General features: G+C 33.6%; 1 protein-coding gene across 10 annotated transcripts in view; it reads right to left on the bottom strand.

The window, feature by feature from the left end:
• The window catches only part of ZNF385B (zinc finger protein 385B), a 360,527-nt gene that overhangs the window by 53,825 nt on the left and 283,661 nt on the right, over positions 1 to 23,041 (bottom strand). For 8 of the 10 annotated variants that reach the window (XM_023529071.1, XM_011356687.1, XM_023529070.1 and 5 more), the window contains one exon: positions 16,693 to 16,835. The exons of the other annotated variants lie outside the window; for them this stretch is intronic. In XM_023529071.1, the coding sequence (XP_023384839.1) occupies positions 16,693 to 16,835 (143 nt within the window). The remainder of the gene's footprint in view (positions 1 to 16,692; positions 16,836 to 23,041) is intronic. 10 annotated transcript variants of the gene reach the window in all.

Below are 23,041 nucleotides of genomic sequence, written 5' to 3'. Positions count from 1 at the left end.
CACTGCTTTTCCTACCCAGAGCACCCTGACAGGGAGTCCGCTTGAATGCCATCATTGCCACTGAAAAGAAGACAAATGGTGTTTCATTCTCTCGATAGGCTGTTGATTCAACCAAGAACCATATGTTTGCAAAGGTGCTTCTCCACGAATCTCCCGCTCATTACTAAAACCACACAATGGCTGTGTGTTGCAAAGAAAATCAGTGGCACCCCCATTCTACTAGGATAGCACTATTCCACCAGAAAATTAATCAGTCATTCATAACTGGAATAATGGCTAAAATAACACAACAAATACTTAGAATAATACTTCATATTATATCTAAGTCTCAGACCAAATAAAGCTATTATTATTATTACTACTACTATTTTATCAAAATGCAGTAAGCTTTTAAATATTTGAAGCTGGCTGACAATTAACAGTACCTGATTGCTGCAGAAATTAAGTCGGATCCCAGGATGCCTTTCCAGACCCTCCCTAGTGGTAGTTAATATTCCCTAGTGGTAGTGGAGTCGGCCCAGAGATTTGAAGCAGCCAATCAGAGTAGAGCACAGATTAGACTATCCCATTCCCCCTTGTTTTGTTTTAAATGGATTTAGAAAGCTGGATATATTTGACTCAAATTCCATATAGTCAGGCCCTCTTGGAAAAGCTCTGGGATTCATTCAAACAGGAATTTTATATTCCATTGATAAAAAAGGATGGTTAGAGTAAGGAAAAAAATACCATGTGATCTATTTTGAAGATCTATTTCCAATAGTTTTCTTTCTTTTCTCTTTCTCTTTTGAGAAATTCCATTTTGGTTTTATTTTTGGAAGAATAAAAAGAATCATTGATAGGATGCTAAAAGATTTGTGTTTCTGCCATAAAATAATGTCCTTTTTCTAGATCACTCTGATAGTAAATGATGTAGCCTTTTTAGAGGTTAACTGTTTCATATCAACTTAGACATTTCTGTCCTTGAGAATTTTTGTTCCTTTCTAACACACCACACATTTATAAATACATGATTTTCAGTTTACATAAAAACTTTATTTTCTTGAAAATCGATTCATTTAACAAACATTTATTAAATGGCTATCCTGTATTGTTTTAGGAACTGGATATACAATGGAGAAAAGGCCTTCAAAAATACAACATTCTAGTTGGGAAGACCTATGTATCTAAAATAATAAGGTATTTTCAGTGTTTTAAGTACCATGAAAAAAATTAAAACAGGAGAATGGGAATGAAACAATATTTTAGTATGGATAACTCCTAAAAACATTTTGGTTGTCTTGATACAACTGTGATTCAGACACTTTTACATGTAAATCATACTAAATATGTAAAAATAAGAACACTATCCATGATTTAGGGAAGTTGATACAGAATTTGGAATCATACAGCTTGTAACAACTGTAGAGTAAATGGGGCATGCTCTTCAGCTTTCAAAGTGAGATCTCTGCAGAAGATTTTCTTCAACTATAAAGTCCCAAGACAACAACTGGATCTCAGAGCCACCACTCTCATCATATCCCCAAGGAGAAAAGGAAACTAAAGAGATCTTCATTTTGGAATTTCTCTATAAATGAGCGCTAAGTGCCAGATGTGTCTCATCTGGAGACCTGCCTAGTGGGTTTCCGAACAATGTGATTGGCTTGGTGCTTAGCAAATAGCAAAATGACTGGGAGTTATCTCTTTTGTTTTTTTAATAAGTACATATCTTGTCCAAGATATAACAGCTTTTTATAAAGATATTACAAAAAAATAATGTTTTTCATTTCTAACACTTTTAAAACTTTTAAGAGTAATCAAATGGTAAAGCAAAAAGCTAAAAGAAAATGAATGGGTGGTTTCGCCATCTCTCTTTAGTGGAAAACCAGTTTAACATTTTTGACAGATTATTTTTAAATTGTTCTGAGTGGCAAGAATAATTTTTAAGTTCTTTTTCAGACAGTAGTTCTTTCGTTAATGGGAAGTGCCATAAGATTAGACCTGTACACCTTACTGAAGTTGAATGTCTAACTCTGACAGTAGATTCTTGTATGTAATAAATATGGTCAGTACAAATGTAAAATGTTCCATTTTCCTGGCTGCCTCCACATGCCTGGTGATTTTCCATGCTGCCAGGGATCAAGAATGATGCAGCAGAGCTGTAGTTACGCTGCTGGGTAATTTAAGAAGCCACATCAAAGAGCACTTCAAAAGTTCAGTTTAGCAAATAAGACTTTCAGCTTATGTCAGCAATGGTTATGAGACTTAATTGAAGGTCCATTCATACCTCACTGCATGGACACACACATATCCAGTAATGTTTTGGGTGTTGACGTTCCCATTTCAGCATTAGATATATAAACTGAAGAACTGAAATTTAATTACATATGTACCATAGTCAGGTTTTAAAATGCATCTAAGATCTAATTCGTTAATGTGATATATTAAAAGGAGACCAGTGTATCCTTAACCCTAACTGCAACTGCTCCTTTCAATGTAGGTAAAAAGCACTAAGGTAGTCTGCTAAATTATGTCTCCTAAGAAAACCCAGTGCTTTTCTTTCTTTCTTTCTTTCTTTTCTTTTCTTTTTTCTTTTCTGTGTCTTTTTTCTTTTCTTTGTCTTTTTTCTTTTCTTTTCTTTTCCTTCCTTCCTTCCTTCCTTCCTTCCTTCCTTCCTTCCTTCCTTCCTTCCTTCCTTTCCTTCCTCCTTCCTTTCTTTCTTTTCTTTCTTTTTTCATTCTTAAATAAGTAAATGCTTAGATGTGACTGGAAAGAATTAGGAAAAAGATGTATTTTTCCATCAGAATACAAAGAAAGTTCTTGAAAGGGTTTTCATATTATCAATTTTTGATGTTCCTAAAACTAAAATAATACTTGACCAATGAATATATACAGATTTGAAAGAGCTATAACATTCGTCAATGACAAGGTAACAAAAAGTTCATATAAAATTGTTAAATGCCCTTCTGAGGAAAAATGAAAAAAGTTACAAAATTTTTAAGAAAAATAAAAACTACCCAGAATCTTTTAGGGAATTAATGCAAATTTAGCTCTGTTATGAATTTTAATAGCACAGAAGAAGAAACAAAATTATGACAAATATTATTAATATTATTTTGTCTGTGGAAAAGTTACTATCCTTAAAGTATTTATACTTTATATTTATCAATGAGGTGTAGTCATATTTCAGAAAAATAAACAGCCCAAGGCATACATAGTTGACAATAAACTATATCACCCCCCCGACCATCCTCCTCCAAAAAAAAAACACCAGCAAAGCTAGTCAAAGTACACTATTCAGAGTTTAGGGAACAAGAACTGGATTTGCCAAGAGAATCTAAAATAAATGACTCAAACGCTTCCTATGTTATTTAGTATTGTGCCTCCTCAGGGTAAAATAAAACAAGAAATGAATCATTTCTGGGATATAGACTGAAGAATCATTTTTCAAAAGATGTATAAAATACTAAATAAGATTCATTTGAGGATAGGTCATGAGAAGTAATTATTCTACAGTACATTGAAACAAGGCATTCATTACGAAGTTTGAAAGGACAGGCTAATACCTAAGATAGAAGCTAGTCACCTAGACTTGAAAACAAACCCCAAAACTATCTCCAAGATTAAATTTCCATAACATAAAATTCACTGCTGAAAATAAGTTTGAGATATATTTTTTAAAAAAGAATTTTTTATTCTTTAGAAGGAAAAAAAAAATGGCATACAAGTTACTAGACTACTTGCCGATGTTTATGAATGTAATTTTTTAAAATTATTGGTGCTAAGTCTCCAAATTTAAGTAAGGATATGTTTTCCTGTTTTCTGGTAAACAGGCTAGAAAATATTACAAGAGCTTTCTAAGAATATTACAATGAGCTTTCTTGATTTAAAAATCAATACACTTCATCAACAGCCAAATGCATTAACTGACATTCTTTCAAAACCATTCTGTTAAAGCTAAGTTGGAAAGACTGCTCAGTAACTAATCAGATATATCCTGATGCTGAGGCAGGACAGGTCTGTGGCACAAATTAAAAAGGTATAAGATGAAAAGAAAACTCCACCTGCAGGAAGAAGTACAAAATTGGAAACCTAGGCCTTTTGGGATGTATCCTTAATTCAAACCTAAAATGAAGTGGTTCCCCCCCGCCCCCCCCCCCAAATGGAGGACAACTCATCTCTTACACTAGGAAAAAACCTGACAGTGGAGGACTGACAAGGCTCCATGCAAGGCGACAAATCTGCAATGCTCCAATCCTAAATATCTTGGGCTCTTATTCCCTATGCCACATTCTCATTACGCAGTGGTAAAACGTCAGGAATCATCTATGTTTTCAAACTGTTTTTTTTTCTTTTTTTAGTTTGAGCCCCCATACCTTCTCTCAACCTTATCCCAAAACAATCCTAACTAATAATTCATTACACTAAAACACTGAAAACAGTTCCAGTTAAAGCAAGTAGCTCAGGCCCCAGATCCACTATGCTGATTTAGGTTCAACTTCCTCACTTGAAAATGAGAACAGATTTGGAGAATTTTAATAACTTACTTGAGTCTCTTCAGCTAAGACCAAAACCCAGATCTCCTGCTATGTTGTCAGATTTGTGAATAAAAATCATTTTTTAGAATAAATATATGCCAAACACTGCATAGGATATTCTTATACTAAAAATGATTTGTTATTTATCTGAAATTTATCTTTAACTGGTATCTTGCATTTTCACTGCCCCCTAGCCTCCCCACCCCTGTCCCCATGAAACGATAGCATGGCTATACCAATGTTGATTCTACTGGTGCTCCTCCTTCTTGCAGGCTCACCTGTCACACTTAATATTTTAGGACTTTAATTAGGAAAGTGACCCCTGAGTGGTTTTGTTAGACAGGTGATATCAAAAATATTTTATGTTATATATTCATCTTGCTATTGCCTTTTTGTATGGATGTATATGTATATACATATAAATATTAGCACGTAGTACATATTAACTCTTCTCAGCAAAAAACCATTTTGGTCTCAGTCTGCATTTATTTTATGCAAAATGTGTCATACTTGTAAAGTAAAATAAAGAGCTTTAATAAAGTGCCTTCTTCTGCTGTCTGCAGTGATAATTGCTTTATTGAATAAGGATCTGTTAATGGTATACATCTTGACATTTAACATTTATCCATTTGATTTATAATTATTTTTATGCAGTTGCAAGGAAGCTATAGCTCAAACTCAAAGTAGTTTAAACTTTATGTCTTCCTTTTCTTTTGAATTTGTAAGGAAATGTAGTCTCTTATGGGTAAAACTACTTAGTCCACCAAATTTATTTCAAATTTATTTCAAAAAACTTATTTCTGCATCTATATGTTCTGAATAGAGCAACACATGTAAGAGAGAAATCAATACAGTAAATGAAATCGTACAGTTAAAAATGTATCTAATTTGTTTACTTTTTGTCCATGGATATGATGCCAAGATTTCCTAGTCAAGCAATGGAGAAAAACCTATATGAACTACAATTTGTTATAACACAAAATTCTTCAGTAACATTCATGACACTTAATATTACGAAGCAAAAGTCATTTGTATTTATAATCTATCTATTCCTTATGAAAATTTTTAGAAACTTTTCTGAATTATACTGTTTTCCATACTGAAATTCTGCCTATCTGAATTTCAGAATTATGACTGGCGCTTCAAAGTCTTCACAAATGCTCATTTGACATTTTTATTCACCTTTCTGTCTTCTCCAACCTCTAACACTTTTACAAAAATGGGACAAATTCCTATGTCTAACAACATGAGAAGTTGATGTCACTTTAATTTAAAAGATTTCATGTAATTAGTCATAAACCACCAAGTTCCTGCCTCACAACAGAACAATACTATAATAACAATTGTTGGCAGTTATCAAACCACCTCAGTTCGATTGGCCTACTGAATCTGGGGTTAAAAGCTGGCCTCTGGAAATCAATCATGCTCTCAGCAGAGAAGAGTATTTCAGTGATATGAAGGCTGAAATGGAGACTATAATCTTTTGTGATTACCCTTGAGGCTGAAGCAAACGCAAAAAGGAGTCTATGAATTGCTGATAATTTCCTATGATGACTGATTCCCAGGAAATTCTGATATTACCCTTGCTCTGTAATAAAATGATGGTCCCCCAGAAGTGTAACTTCAAAGAACTCCACATCTGGGTGTCTCAGTGCTTCTTTAGAAGCTACTCACCTTTTAAATGGGCCAGGCCTGTGAGGCAGCTGCTTTCTCTCTCTAAAGACAATGGAGTGTCTGATTGCACAAGGAGTGAAGAGCTATGTGCTACAGGCTGTCTTCCTGGAAAGTTTTTTATGAAGAAACTGATTTAAAATGTATCTGTTTTAAAACTTTTTTTCCTCCACAGAAGTCTAAAGATACATATATTTCTCTGCTCTTCCTAGGAGGTATGGAGCTATGAATATCTTAGCTTGTATAATTTTTAAAGTTTTATTTAGGCTGATATCTGTATTCTGTCGAAAAATACTTTACATTCATATGTACATACCCTTAATGTCTATATAATATTTTGAAATAGAATACAAAACTACTAATCTTTTTTGAGAAGCATCAAATTTACAGTTAGATGCCATAGCTCAGGGTACAAGTTAAGTGGGTACTTCTTGTATGATTGACAATTTAAATTCAGGAAAAAAGGAGGAGGAAGGATAAAGGGAGATCTGAAACAGTCAAGGCAAAAGAATTTTTATAATAAATTTTCATTATCTGTACACGAAGGATAATTCAATACATTGACTACTGTGACTGAGTTTGAAATATCTTCTAAAATTGTCATTCTAACCAATGTCGATTTGATTAATGTATAGTTTGAGAATACGGTTCTATGTTTGGAAGTTGATAGTATTTTAAAAATATAACAGAAAACATCAGTATGTCTTAGGAGTCACTGACAACATGTCCTAGGTACACAGCTCTCATGTTCAAAATACCTTCATACATAGCTTTTAAAGTCTAAGTATCATTGAAAGTAAATAGGGAAAATATAATCCAACCAAACTGGTTGTGGTTATTCTGAACCTCCATTCTATATACCTTCTCCTCAACACTCCAAGTTCAGTTGCAGCCCCTCAAGATTGCTTTCAGGTAGTCAGGTGATTCTGATCTTTAAGTATGCCCTGCTTTTCTCTGATTCAGCTAACATAAATTGAGCACCTACTAAGTACTAGGCATGGCTACTTTAAAGTGTATATTTCTTAAATTCAAGAACCAGGTCTTAGCCATATGTATATCCTTAGCATCTACCTTAATTAGGATTGCTCTAATGCACACAGGCAGTCCCAGTGATAAACATAACTTGGTTTATTTAAAGTAATTGATTAAGAAGAAGAGATCAAAGAGATAGAAATAGTCATAAAATCTTAATGTTATTTATAAGAATAGAGTTTGCTGTTTTAGGAGTTCTTTCATGAATATTTTCTCATTTCATACCTACGGGTATTTTAAATGATTAAAAATAGTGTGGTGATATGTTATACAATTATGTTTTTTTCAGACACAAAATTTCAGAAATTTTCTAAATATTCAGTTATAGCCTTAATTCTCCATAAACATAATACACTCAAATATTCAAGATGTAACGGTATATCATCCTAGTTTTAAATGGTATTATCATCCTAGTTTTAAATGAGAAAAATTAGAGTTAAGTGGCTTTCTCAAGATCAAAGAAAATGAGTCCAGAGATGGGTCCTTTGACTCCTGGTTAAGTGCTCTTTCCTTATGCGCTGAAGCAGATGGCTCTATCCACTTCTCCCCTCCACTCTGGTTCCTGCTTTCCCACGTGGCATGAAGTCAAGGTCAGGTTGGACTTTTGAGGCTTACTTTGGGACAAGTCAATCGGAGTTACTTCTCTGAGAGAGAATACTCCAAGTGGCTGTTGGGAGGAGGTGGGATATGACCAATGAATGAGTGATGAAATAAATTAATGTCACCAACTTGTTTAAAAGGGGAGTGTACTTCAAGAGTTGAAACTTAAGTATATGTCATGTGATAGTGGCTATTAGTAATCATTTTGGCATCTAATCACTTTACCTCATTTTGGGAAACAGAGACTTTTTGGGTTTGATTATATTATTATGACAATGAACCATTTACCTATTATGGAAGTTTGGTGTCTACATGAGGAAAACAAAAAAATTAGACCCGGACACATATTTTTAATTGTTGGAGACCTTCTGTATAACTCTAATTATTTAAATAATAAGCCTGTGAAAGAGATAAGATATATTGTCTACATACCACTCTGATCTAGAAACTGTTTACAATAAGGAAAACAAGTATGAGACTGACGAGAAAAATCTATCTTCTAAATAGAATACACTGCAAAGGAGAGTATTTCAACCTGACTTTAGGAGCCACAAAGATTTACTGGGTACTTAAAAAAATATGTCCCACATGAATAACCTGTGAGTAATACACACATTTAAATTTAGGATATGGTAGGGTAGAGACCAGTTCTTGCTTGTGTGATATTTAACTGTTTGCCTTTTCTGTGGCAGAGCTATCTACTGAAAGAAATTAGAAGATTAGATTATATTCTTCAATCTTCTGATCTGCAAATAGGGACAACAATGATACATATAGCCTATTTCATATATGGATATATTAAGAGAATTAATTGTAGAATGTCTTTAAAATATGCTAAAGTCCTTTAATATTAGAATTCCACAAAATAAGGTATTATTCATATAATTTATGTTTATGCATCTTATTTCAAGCATCAGAACATAGAAAGGAGAGCAAGAAAACCTAAACTGACAGCTAAGTCTTTGAAAAAAGTATTTTTCCAAGATTCCTACTGGAATCTTGAATGTTGAAAATTCACAGATTGCTAAATAGCACTTCAATTCATCTTTAGCACTCTCAATGGCAACTGTAAAAGTGAAGGCACTGAAATATTCCAAAACATGTTTTTCCCTCCCCAAAAGAGATTTGAGACTTAATTCTGAATATAAAAATCCAGAGGGAGGGGAAAGAAAATGGTCTGTGCTATCGGATGGGTTCCCAAGCTTTTGATAAAAGTTTCTGAGGGAACAATACCATCCATTAATGTTTATAGAGCAACCAACTTAGAAATACTTTTCCTAAGCTGGAGGGAATGTTCTGTACAATAATACTTTGCTACCTTTTATATTTATTAAGCTTTCCTGCTTTACCACAGGTACATAAAAACTTGTTCACTGAGAGAACCTAAGAGCAAGATTGTTGTTGGTTTGTCATCTTTTAATTAACTGAAGATCTCTTAAAAATATGATAAAATTTTTTTAAGAGGGCCTGACATAGCCACTTTTTCCAAGTTGACTGTACTCTTGAAAAATGTTGACCTGGGACAGCACCAAGACTAAAGATCTGTCTTGCCAGAAAATCTGATGTACCCTCCAAGTACACATAATCCTTGAAACTCTAGCGCTGAAGATGAAGCCCCAAAGCCGTGTGAGGTTGAGACTAGGATAATGAAAGGGACATGGCAAGAGGACATAGAATTGTGGGACTACGGATGTCCCCTTCCTCAGACTCCTGAAATCTACATTCTCTTATCCCATAAGGGCCGTTAAGGTCTTAATCTAATGTTTCTTGGCAGCTTTAGTCAACTGAATTGGCTATTATTCACCATGAGCAGAATCTTCTATTATATTATGGTGAAGAGGAGGAAGTAACTTCTAAGACAGTGAGCAGCTTCCATCTTATTCACTATAACCCCTCTTTAGCCCAACAGGCTCGTGTACACATTCAGTAAGTGGTTATGAATGAATGTCTTTTCCTAGGCACCCAGAACAAATAATTTAATTAGGGAGAGAGAACATACATAACCACACATTATGTACATGAAAACATTATAAATGATATTTACGAATTCTAAAGATGCTTCAAGATTGAGTAGAGAAAAGGGGGATTTGAATAAGTCTTTAGTAGATACATCTTAAGACTCGTGAAAAAGGCAACGGACATGAGTTAAATTTAAAAAAGATGTTTGTTTAACGAAATCCAGTAAGTTTCAAGTGTACAATTCAACAGTAAGTCATATATATTTTGCATTGTATATTCGCCGCCCATAGTTAGATTTCTTTCTGTCACCACATATTCGACATCTTTTACTCTAACTACCTCTCCCGTTAAAAATTGTCACCATAATAAAAATAATAATAAAAAATAAAGTTTGGTCAAGGAAAAAAAATAAAAATGTACTTTTTTTTTCCTAAGAAAAAATATTTTTTTAAATATAAAGAATGTTTGGGGTTTGAAGGGGAGAGGGAGACAATAGTGTAGATGTATTTTTTTCCTCTCAGTGCACATGTTTGCATAATTTTTCTGTCTTTTTAATAGGGATGTAAAAATAGGAATGTAAAAACTTATATTCAGGAATCTATAATTAAATATTTACACAAAATCTTTGTTAGTTTTGTACTATATTTCAAAGATTTTCTATGCCTATTTTTTTTTCCTAATGATCTGGGCAGTGTTGCTATTGACTTATTTAACTGCAATAATAGGCCATTCTCCTCTTTCCATTTAAAGTAAATTTGAATAACCATGGAAAATTTCAACATGACATATTTTACATATATACATTTCCTTAGAACATATAAAATAATGTTACCTACCCTTCAATATATTTTAAGCATATTAGAAAAATAAAAATTCAACCATATTCGCTTTTTTATTTGACTGAGATAAACGTGTCATTTCAAGTAGCTGGACACACTAGTATCCTAAAAAATATGGGATATATAACTTTTTAATGACAGCATAGCATTACTAGAGTGAAAAAGAAGACTCAACGGCAAAAAATTTACATCTGAGTTGCATTAGCAGAGATAAAATATTTTACTTAAATTAAAGAAAAAATCAAATAAAACAAAAATATGTATCTAAATATTTAAATAAAAACTTCACTAAATAGATAAAGGTATTAAAGGGAGGTGAAAAAAAATCAAAATTAAATGTCCTAGCTTACTTCAGGTTTCCCTACAAGAACACTTCATGGGAAACATAGCATGAATTAGCAGCAAAATAAATGTTATATTGACTCCCAATTTATTAATTTTGCACCTCCTGGATAAATATATTATTAATTCTACTGCAAGAAATGAAAAATTTAAAAGTTCATTGATGTTATCAAACTATAAATGACCCAGAATCTCAAAAAATCCAGAATGATAAAGTAAATGGTAAACATATAGATCACAGCTTGTCATGGATGATTCTAATATAATGATTTGGGTTTTATACTTTAAAAATTATCTTTATTCTGTCGCACATATTTGTTCACATCAATAAAAATAATTTTAAGGTAGGCAGCAAAAATCACATTATTTTTCACAAAAATAAGATTGTTGAGCCTCTTGCAATAAAGCAGCAGTGACCTCCACTGTGCTTGTGTTTTCATGGAGCAATAGCAAAAACATGACAGGACTGACAAAGATATTTGAAATAAACAGGCATGGAAAACACCTGCCAATCTTCAGAGAAGCTGACAGGTGACTGTGGTCTCGAGGCAGCTCTTGATTATAGCTATAGCTATGAAGAGTCTAACAAATACATCTGTGCATATACTCAATATGTAGCTGTTAAAAAGAAATGACCTACTTATCATCTCACACAATATATACACTGCATATATGTCTTAGTCTGCTTAGGCTGACATAACAAAATACCATAGACTAGGTGGCTTAAATAATAGAAATTTATTTTATTATAGTTCTGGAGGCTGGAAGTCCAATATTAGGATGCAAGCACAGTCAGGTTCTGGCGAGAGCTCTCTACTAGGCTTTCAAATGGCTGCCTTTTCACCAAGTTCTTATGTGGTGGAATGAGGGAAAGCTGTCTGGGGTCTCTTCTTATGAGGGGACTAATCCCATTTTAAGGTCCCCATCCTCATGACCTCATTTAATCCTTATTATCTCTCAAGGCTCCATCCCTAAATACCTTCACCTGGGTATTAGGACTTCTGTTTATGAATTTGGAGAGGAGAATATGAACATTCAGTCCTTACAGTATATATGTATATGTGCCTTCTGCAACACTTATTATATTAAGTTGATACTCTCTATTACAGTAAGTATACGATTCCATTCTTAAGAATGGGATATCTTCTTAAGGAGACTTTAACATCAACTATTATCTCATTTGATAAACACCAAGTATTAAACACCAAGTATTATCCCAGTTGAACAAAGACATAAATTGGATCCACAGTAAAGGAAATGGTAGATTCTAATAGGAGAAACAATTGTATATATTTTGGAAGTTACTCAAGCATTATGTACAATAATTAAAAGATGACCATGAAGCAATTGGCAAATTTAAACTAAAGTGAAACACAAAATAATGAAATTAGCTCTATTAGCATACAAAAAAATCATTCTTTCTTGAACACTATAAAGTTCAGTAACTATTTTCACTTTGCCTGTATTTCTTGGTTTTTATTATCTTGCCTTTTCTAGTCTATTTATTGTATTTCTTATGCGTCTCTTGGGCCCTGGAGTAATTTTGTTTTATTTATTTTGTTTATCTTCTTTCCAAAATCCAGAACTCTTTAGTGCATACACCATGTTTTCATTAAAATTCAATAACTAATGACTTTGTTTTTTAACTAAATGCTCTTAAGACTAGGGCTTAGGATAAGGAATGTAGTAGATACTTGCAGTTTCCACACTATCTATACAGAAAAAAAACAGAACTATAGCTGGGGAGAAGTTTTAACTAATTATTGCACTTATATTAAGAAAAAGAACAACAGTTCCCAGGAAAACAAAAATAAAAGTAAACACCTAGGCCTATCATCTTATACTTAGAATAAGCTCAGAAATGTTGGTATTCCCTTTGCTGGATGGGGGAGCATGAACATTCAAAATCAAGGAACTGGGGTCTTTTTTATTTGTCCTTTTCTCCCTCGCTCCCTTTCTTTCTTTCTTCCTTCAAAACAGTGTGACTGAGCACCTGTCAGAGACCAAGCACAAAAAGATAAATGAAATATACTCCTGTCCTCAAAGAAAGGATCTGACATTCCAGTGAAAAAGATAGGTAATGGGGTAAGTAGACTATGCTGTGACAACTACAATAATGGAGGTAGTCTGGGAGGACTTTGGAAATACAAAGAATGGACACTTAATTCAGACATGAAGAGTGACTTTCTGTGAGAGAGATTATATCTAAGTTGAGCCCTGAACAACAAATAGTTAAAGGTAGGGTAGCAGGGTTGGAAGTGAGCATTAGTGGGCAGCCAGGCAGAGAACCTTATTAGGCCTTATATATAAAGGTCGAGATCTTTAAAAATTTGTTTTGTTTGCACAGTCTTTTACCTGTAAGTGGATCAAAACCGCCCCTCTTAAAGTACAACTGCTGAGGTGCTGAGCTAACATCATCTTTATCCAGACATGCATCTTTGACTTACAGCCCATCATAAATTACCAGTGCTTCAAACTCCATTTTCCCTAGCATGGCTCTTCACAACTCTGCTTGGTCAGTGTACTGAATTTTTTGTTTATTCTTCACATGTAAACACTGAGCAAGATTATGTCAGTTGTGGAGCAGAAGGCAAAACAGCCACTAAATGAATGTTCTGAGGTACATCTCTTCATTGCTTATAATTTAGTATAGAACAAGTACCTATTCTGTTTTGGATTATGACAGAATCTCGTTTCATTCTTCCTATATTTCTGATGTAACATTGTCAGACTCCAATATAAAAACAAGAGGAAACCATTACTTTACATGTATATTTTAAATCCTCTTAAAGAAAGTAGCAAAACTTCAAACTTCTAAAACATTCAGTTATAGTCTCAGAGTACAGTGTTCTCATTCTACCAATAATAATTATAAGTTAAAATATATTTCTTATGTTCACTAATATGATCCTTGATTAAAAATAAAGTGACTAAAGTAGGATTTGCCTTGGTTTTCAAAGAACAAGTGACTACTGAGTAGAATAGACTTTTAAAATTTTTTAACAAGAAATTTTAACTGTTTTTAAAATATATTCTGCTTCATAGATATTGTTTATAGAGCGGTCCATTTTATGCATTCAAAAAATCCTTTTCCTCTTTCCACTTACTTATTCTTCTGAAAATTGTCTACCACATTTCCAGAAAAGAGCACAAAAGATTTCTGATTGAGCTTTGTTCACATTGAATGAGGTAGGAAGTGACATGGACCAAAAAAGCCAAGGACACAGAAGAGCCAGAAAATGAGTTATGAAGTTAAAATATTGTAATTAAAGTCTTAGCTCTTCTTTTACTAACTTTCTTTCCTCCTCTAGACAATAGGGATAATAATCATGTTCTACTAAAATGTTCTAAAGTCTGAGTCCTTTGAAGAATGTAATATCACAAATATACAATAATCTAGTGTAATTATTAGTGATGTAAAAATGGTTTTTGAGGAAAATGTTGACAATGACTTTTGTAAAACTACCTTAGTAAATCTGTTAGGTGAATTGGACACTAGAATGGGAAAGCCTCTAGTAAAAGGATTACAGTACTTAAAACTGTAGTTCAGTGAAAAAAAAGTCATGTTACCCAATAATGATCCTATAAATTCATGTATTTATAAGATACTAGAGGGTTCTACTTGCAATGACTTAATTTTTAACACACTACCAAAAGTTTCCTGTCCAATAAATGCCTTGGATATAATAGTATAAAATGATTATTTCATAAAGTTCTTTGCTATATTTTTCACCTTTACCAAAAAGTATTTTCATTTGAAAATTACAAATTGATTTTCTTCTAAGAAGGGAAAAAACTTTTATTACAAACAAAAAGGCAAGTTAGTGTATCTGTAAGCTCTACACAACATTATAAGCCATTATGAAACTATATCTTTATCTTTAAAAAAATCTTTATGAAAATATTCTTTCCATTTTTGTTTTATAGCCCTTAAGAACAGAGAGGTATATGTAAGGCATTTTGATAATTGAAAAAAGCGAATTAGAGAATTGTGCTAATCAGATGATCATAGCTATAAAAAGGCAACAGTTATTGGGTTCCTATTAGGTATATACATAACATAATTCTAGAAGAGGCCTGGAAGGACGCATACTAGCTGCTGACGGGCACTTTCCTCAAGCAAAAGGAATAAGCATGTTTGCAGGGGTAGGGAATGATGAATTTCACATTTTGCTTTGAAAGTTAATGGTTTAGTTGAACCTTTGAAATAAGTATCTATGTATTACTTGTGTTTAAAAAACACAGAGAGGTGAACCACAGTAGGAGCCATTGATGCCTACCCACATCATTAATGCTGCCCCTGACTGTAATTGGACTTGTGCAGTAAGCTACAAATGCTATCTTCCAAATGCATATTAATCAAAATACAAATACCTACTAAATGTTTCCATAAGTACATAACTTAGTTCAAAGATGTTTGGAATGTATCACTTGTGTTTCAACAGAGGCTTATTATAACATGCATGCTTGAATTCAAGCTCCCTGAGATATTATGACCTCTGAGGTGGTCACTCCTGATGGATTAGTGTAACCAGGTGTGATTTATCTTACTGAGTTGTTCCACTACACTAAAAATGATGCTCTCCTTTTAATGCCTTTTTTAAAAAACTAACTTGTGTTTGAAAAACCTAAAGACAAAAGCATTCAACCGTTTACTCGGTAAGTCAAGGCCAGTGCTATCTTTAAAACATTAGCTGATTCCCTAACCTCTAATTACCTTACCATGTTAAGCCACAACAGAAGGCCTGTCAGCAGATTTTATTTACAGCCCTTGAGGAAGGGCTTTTTTATTTCATACAGAAAATAACTTTGCAAAAGGAAACATTTGGCAATACTTCAGATGCTCACTGTCTGGTGGTGTTGATAATACAATTCTTTTTCTTGATTATAGCAGCTTCTAAAATGCTGTGATACATATCATTTATGTACACCATCATGCCCCAATTGACAGTATTTATTGACTTAACAGACATAAATTATGCAGTCACCTCAAGTGTTTAACCTTTTCTCTTACTATAAGTTTAAAATCTGGCTGTGAAGCGATCTTATGCTAAATTCTATTATTGAAAGATGTCATACTCCACTGGGCACACCTGCAAAATGTCTTTCATTCACATAAAAGGTCAGCTGACCTGAATGAAGAACACTGGTAATTTTAGGTAATTTACTAATATTTATCATACATTTTAAAGGAAATGTCACAGTATCATGTAGAAACTAATATGTAGATTTAAAATAAAGTGGGTTTTTTTTTTTTTTTTGCTAATAGAGCCAGATTCACATAATCCATAATAGCCTCCAAACAAAAATTCTTTTTGTATAAGAGTCTGTATCTAAAATACCTCCCAAATAAAAATGTACTCAGGGAGATAAAGCTTTTTTTTTCTTTGTACTGGTAGAGAAAAATCAATGTGGCTTATATCTCTAAAATTGTGTTGTTGAGAATATGAACAGCATCCCATAAATGATATGGGCTCTCAAGCCACGGAAAAAGTCTATCAAAATTGCCCAAAGCAACAGGTGAAAAGTCACTCGTGGTAATACTTGTAAAATAAATATGCTGGCTATTGTTTGGACTAACTCCCATGGGTGAAGCTTTATCATCTATAATATAGCTGAGCAGTGTAACCAATATATGGTCTAAAATTACACATTATGGAAACAGGCTACATTGACTGCCTATTCACAAAAGAGATTGAGGAGGACACAAATAAAATAAAAATGCATTTACTCACTGTGTTAAAATTTGGAAAAAGTCCAACAGCAGAACTACTGTCCACTGGAAAAGACATAAATGGTTTGATATCCAGTGAAGGCTGCATCATCAGGGTAGGTGTGCGCACAAGAGCAGGAAGGGTAGTAGTGTGGCATGTACTGCCTGCCAAGAACAAAGCAAATATAAATTTTAATCTCTTGCTCACATCCATCACCCTTCCCAACCTACGGTACAAAAACAAGTCTGCTGAGCTGCAACCTGCAAGCAAGAGAATTACTCTGGAAGTAAGCAAATGGCACAGGAGGGAAAAACACAATTTAAAAGGGTCTTCTTGTTCTTTGTCTAAGAAAGTGATGCAGAATGCTTCCCAAGGCAAAGGCCAAGGTTGCTCAGTCTCAGCTGAGATACATAGTACTCAGATCCTGCTGGCAGGTGGGACAGAATGAGATCATTCTGTTGTCTAACCCTTGTTTCCAACAAACCAAAAATGTAGGAGAGGAGAGGAGGAAACTCTTGAAGCCAGATACTCTTCACTATTCAGTTACTGGCTGACTGGTAGGCACGTTTTATGCAAATCAGAGAAAATTATAGGGTTTTTACAAGGGGAAGGAACCTTGGACTCGTACATTTACTGTCTGCTTCCAAGAAAGTTATGACACAATTTGTTCTCTACAAAAACAAACTGAAAGTTGCCCTTTACTTTGTAGAATAGGTAGTTTAGACATTGGATAATGAAAGAACCTAAAAGTGGTTATTACTACCTGGGTAAGCACAGGGTATTGGGGGACAGAAAGTTGGAACAAGAACTCAAACTTTCATCTTCACTTTTACTTCTAATGAGCCTCATATTATATTAGCAACTCTCCCTTTTAACAACTATATTGGCTGTCATCTCTTTAGATGTCTGGTTTAACCCATGTGTAGGAGATTTGAAGCACTCCTCTTCATTAACAAGCATTTTTCTTTAACTTGTAGCCTCCACATACTGCAGATAAGTAACTGTTGGTGCAGGTGGCGCTATGAAAGACAAGTTCTGACATGCCTTTTATGAAAAAAATAACAGCTTTATTGAGATATGTCACATACCAGATAATTCATCCACTTAAAGTGTACAATTCAATGGTTTTAGTATATTCACAGAGTTGTACAATCATCAACACAATTTTAGAATATGTCACAGCCCCTAAAAGAAACTCCATACCTATTAGCAGTCACTCCCCATTTCGTCCCAACACCCGCTAGTTCCTGGCAACCACTAATCTACTTTCTATCTCTATAGATTTGTCTATTTGGGGCATTTGATTTAAATGAAATCATACAATATGAGGTCTTTTGTGATTGTCTTCTTTCACTTGGCATAATGTTTTCAAAGTTCATCCATGTTGTCATATGAATCAGAATTTCATTCCTTTTCAGGTCTGGCTAATATTCCACTGAAGATGTACCACCTTTTGCTTATTCATTCATCAGTTGATGGGTTTTTGGGGTTGTTTGCATTTTTTGGCTACTATGAATAATGATGCTATGAAAATTTGTTTTTAAGTTTTATGTGGATGTATATTCTTAGTTCTCAGGTATATACCTAAGAGTGGAATTGGAGATTGTTAGGTCATATAGTCATCATATGGTTTAACCTTTTGAGAACCTCCAAATTATTTTTCAAAACAGCTGAATATTTTACATTAACATTAGCAGTGTATGAGGATTTTAATTTCTCCTGGCATGCCTATATAGGACATGCCTATACGAACAACAGTATGCCTGTGATACCCTTTGACTTCAAAGAGAAATGAATGGCATAGGAAAATGCTCCAACTATTAAAATTTTCCATCAACGTTCTTATACGGTGTCCCAGAATAATTAAAATTCCTATTTCAATGATATTTTTTGGTAATGATTTTCTGTAATAAACTCTGCATCATATTTCAAATCTTTCCAGAATATTATTGGCAATGGTGTTTAATAGACTGTCATACCTCATTTACATTGATCCTAAAAACAGAAAAACAGAGAAAGGCATATGAAGTATTTATCTGTAATGACAAATCTTCAGGTCAGCCTCATGCATTAGGGAATATAGACTAGGACTCAGCAAAAAGAGATTCAGCCAAAAGTATAGATCAAACAGTAATAGTTGTCTTTCTGATGCCAAAGTAAATACTCTGATCTCAGCCTGGCATTCACATAGGCACCCTGCATTTAATTATACATTATTCTTCTAATTAAGTAACATTATATTCATTGCTAATTTCAGAGCTGTAGATCCAAGATGATTTATTATAGCAATATGTCAAATGTTGCAGAGGTACTTACTAAAATATCTGTACTTTAAAAGCTTTGATTTAAAATCTTAGCAAAATTGAAAAAGCATATATTTCTTATTTTGGACTGATGGCCTTTTATAATTTACAATTATTATAACTGTTAAAAGTCTAAAATATAAAAAGTTTACAAAATGTATCTATTTAACCAGGCTAATGAACAAATGTATAATTATTTTGCCATCATGGGTCTCCCAAAGAAAAGCAAATTCTTTCTCTAAGGCACAATGATGGCTCTGTTAACTCCATGTAATACATGGCCCCTACCCACTAGGGCCTGGCAAGAGTCACTTTGTACTAACAAACTAAAATCAAATAGAATGAAACATGGAACTTGAAAAACAGATTGCTCCATCAACAAAGGTCAGAATGCACAACAATCCCCCTTACCCAATCAAATCTGTATGCTAATAAAGACAAGGCTTGAGAGCTACTAAACTGCCACCAATCATTAGCATAAAAAAAACTTAGCAGCTGTTTACCATTTCATTAGCATTTTAATGACAGACAATTTACCATCTTAAACACAGACTGTTTTAAAGTACTTCTGAATAAATATAAACTATGCTTTCATCAATTCCCTCACCTTAATCTTGCTGTTTTCACTTTTAAAACTTGCTTTATAATATTGCCTCACCAAGGCTGATTGCTTCAAAGGAAGTTTTTGCAAATGGGAAATGAATGGGGATAAAGGGCTTTTTTTGCACAGGTTAGTTAGTGGTTTGATCTCTGTCACTTAACTCCAGATTTTGCTGCTGCAGCTACTACTGGGGAGCACTTCTCTTTAACCTTGGGATGCCCAAAAGTCATTGGAAGATTACCAACAGAAATTTGGCCAAAATGCATTGCACCCTGCAAGAAAATCCTTAATTTTTCTAAAACTCACTGAGGAAAAAACAAAAGGTTGAAAATATAATGACCAGGTATTTTAATACAAAGGTTGGTACAATGTACCCTTTACATTGCTATTCTCATGAAACAGGACTAACTTTCACTTTTTGAACCATTTGGCAATATTATGTAAGACACCTCTTCTTAGTTCTGTTTCAAAGTATAGGAGATAATCTTGTATATATCATAATAAATCAAGTCGTAATAGAGTTCCACTTTATTTGATCATAGGTTTTTTATATTACTTGATGTATATACATTTGTCAAACTTTCAGTATGAAAATTAAGTACACACACAGCATGCATACCCCAAAGATCTACCAGTCACTGCTCACTGTGGCAATTACACATGTCCATATATTGCATTCTTCCAGAAGAATGCAATTAACCCTCTTCCATAAATTTTATTTTAATGGTAAAATCTTAGTTGTATTCATCTATAGCTATAAAATGAATAATATGTGAAGGACAACTCACCACTATGATCACAAAGAAAACTATTACTTCAGCCAACTGCCTCTGTAACATAATAGGTGCCTTATTATGTCAACGGATTATGTCATAATCCATCACAACGAAATCTCATCTGAGGACCAGGTGACACTTGAAATTATTGCTTTAATCTTTGACCTTTAGAAATATAATCTTGAAGGTCTAGTTAGGTTATAGCTTTGAGGCTCTTCTTTATGTACCACAACACAAATAAAAGAACTCATTTGTAGAAAGAAGAGTATGCTAAAATCACAGAATGTCTGCTTGGAGAAGCATTTACAGAATGAGATCAAATCTGTGTATGTTCTATATTCTGCAGAAGTTGTTTCTCCTTATGCCATTATTATGTATGTCTGCTTTAGTGAGTACTGAAATAAAAAAACTTAACATATTATAAAAATATATTAGGCAGAGACAATGTAAATTATAGAACTCCCAAAGATTTCTTTTAAAGAAATTAAAAAAGTGGCATTGCAGATTTTCTACCAAACTAAGTTTTCTCTTTTTATTGCTTTCCCAGTTTTGTTGTCTGTTATACTAAGAAACTTTCCCTTTTAACAGGACAATCACCAAACAGTATCTCTTCCATCCCTTCTTTCATTATTTCCATTCTTTTATCAGTCTGCCATGTGAGGAAAACAAATTTACCAAAAGACTATTGAACAAGTCCAGGAGAGGGGTATGTGCATAGGGGATGTGACTGATAAAGGGTTTTGCTTCTGAAAAGGCCACACAATAATAACGAGATAACATTTTTAAAATGCATACTATGTGCCAGGCACTACCCTAAGCACATTACATGTGTGTATATGTGTACTATCCTAAGATTGTTATGTGTATACATATGTATACACACATATAAGTATATAGACGTATTTGTATATTTCCACATATACGTATTATATATTTAAAAGTATATATAAGTGTATATATATATACTCACAGTAACCCATTAAACAAGGTTCTATTACTAGCTCCATTTTACAGATGGAAAACTGATAGTAAAGTAACTAAAATGTATAAGAATTTTTAATGCTGTATAATATGTGCTCCTGGAATATATTTACCTAAAAATAATCTTCCACAAATAGTGTTATTTAATTCAATAAATACCTATGGGGCACCGACTGTGCAAGGCACAGTGCTGACAGCTACAGGGATTACAAATAGAGTCAGACAGATTTTATTTTACTTACTAAAAGATGGTAAGAAAATAACAGCAACTATTACCATTTCATAAGATTCTACTCTATGACAGCTATGGTGCTAAGTGATTTGTGTCCCTTATTTTATTAAGTTATAATACAACTATATGAAGTTTGTATTACTATCCACATTTTATGGATGAGAGATTAAGATCACTTGGTATGCAGTAGGGCCTGGGTCCACATTCCTGTTCATCTGACTCTAAACCTATACTATTATTTCATAAAGTAGGTTATATGTAAAATTGTTATGTGAAAAAGATTCTGTCATCAAATAAGGATAGAAAATACTGGCTTCAACAAAGTTTAAAGTTTTTCTTTTCTGTAAGACACCTTTGAGCTTTTAATGTACTAACAGACACTGCAGATGTCTAGGCAGATATAATTTCTACCCTCACTTTCTTGTGCATGAATCAATCCTTTTATTTTCACAGAGCTTCTGGGACAACCATGACACTATGGCACATCCTTCAGGCAATACTCTCCTACACACATTAACAGAAGAAAGCTGATAACTTCCAGGCATACCACTTTCTTGTTGTGTGACCTTGGACAGTGATTATTTCTCTATACCTCTATTTTCTTTTCCATAAATTGGGGCATGTAAGAGTAGCTACATCATAGGACTTGTAGGAGAACGAATTGAGATTTTTCTATGAAAATGCTTCATCCTGTGCCTGACACATAGCAAGTGTTCATCAAGCTTCCGTTGCTGTAGTTATGAACTATTCCTACTCTCTTCTTCCACTATGCCATATCCCTGGAGAATGTAAATAGTTCAATCCATTACTAATTATAAAAGGCAGGATATTCAGGGGTCATGTATTATTAACAAAATGTTAAGGAGGTTCGAGAGAGAGAAATTAAATCTGGCTAGGAGTTGGGTTCATAAATGTTTCCATAGAGGAGATATCTCTTAAGATAAGATGAAGATTAGTTAGCATTTTGAGAGGTGGGTGTGGGAGAATGATTGAGGAAATTGCATAAGCAAAAGCATAGAAAATGCAATGTATTATAGTTAAAATTTTTTTTAGGCACTCAAGATATTCTTAGTGTTTCTGGATTAAAGGTAAAATAATAGAGAACCATAACATTATTGTGACCTTGGAGTAAGCAAAGATTTCTTATATAGAAAACAAAAGATGCTAATCATTACAAAAAAATTGGTAAACATACTCTATTAAGAATCAAAATGTATGAGGATTGCCAGATGGGATGGGACTTGTGGGGGCTGGGTGAAAATGGTGAAAAAATTAAGAAGTAGAAATTGGCAGTTACAAAATAGTCACAGGGATGTGTACGGCATACAGAATATAGTCAATAATATTGTAATAACTATGTATGGTGCCAGGTGGGTACTAGATTTATTGGGAGATAACTTCTCAAGTTATATAAATGTCTAACCACTGTGCTATACACTTGAACCTAATATTGAATGCCAACTGCAATTGAAAAAAA

Source organism: Pteropus vampyrus, unplaced genomic scaffold (genome assembly GCF_000151845.1).
Source record: "Pteropus vampyrus isolate Shadow unplaced genomic scaffold, Pvam_2.0 Scaffold2, whole genome shotgun sequence".
Taxonomy (NCBI): Eukaryota; Metazoa; Chordata; class Mammalia; order Chiroptera; family Pteropodidae; genus Pteropus; species Pteropus vampyrus.
This window is presented reverse-complemented; position numbering and strand designations above follow the sequence as displayed.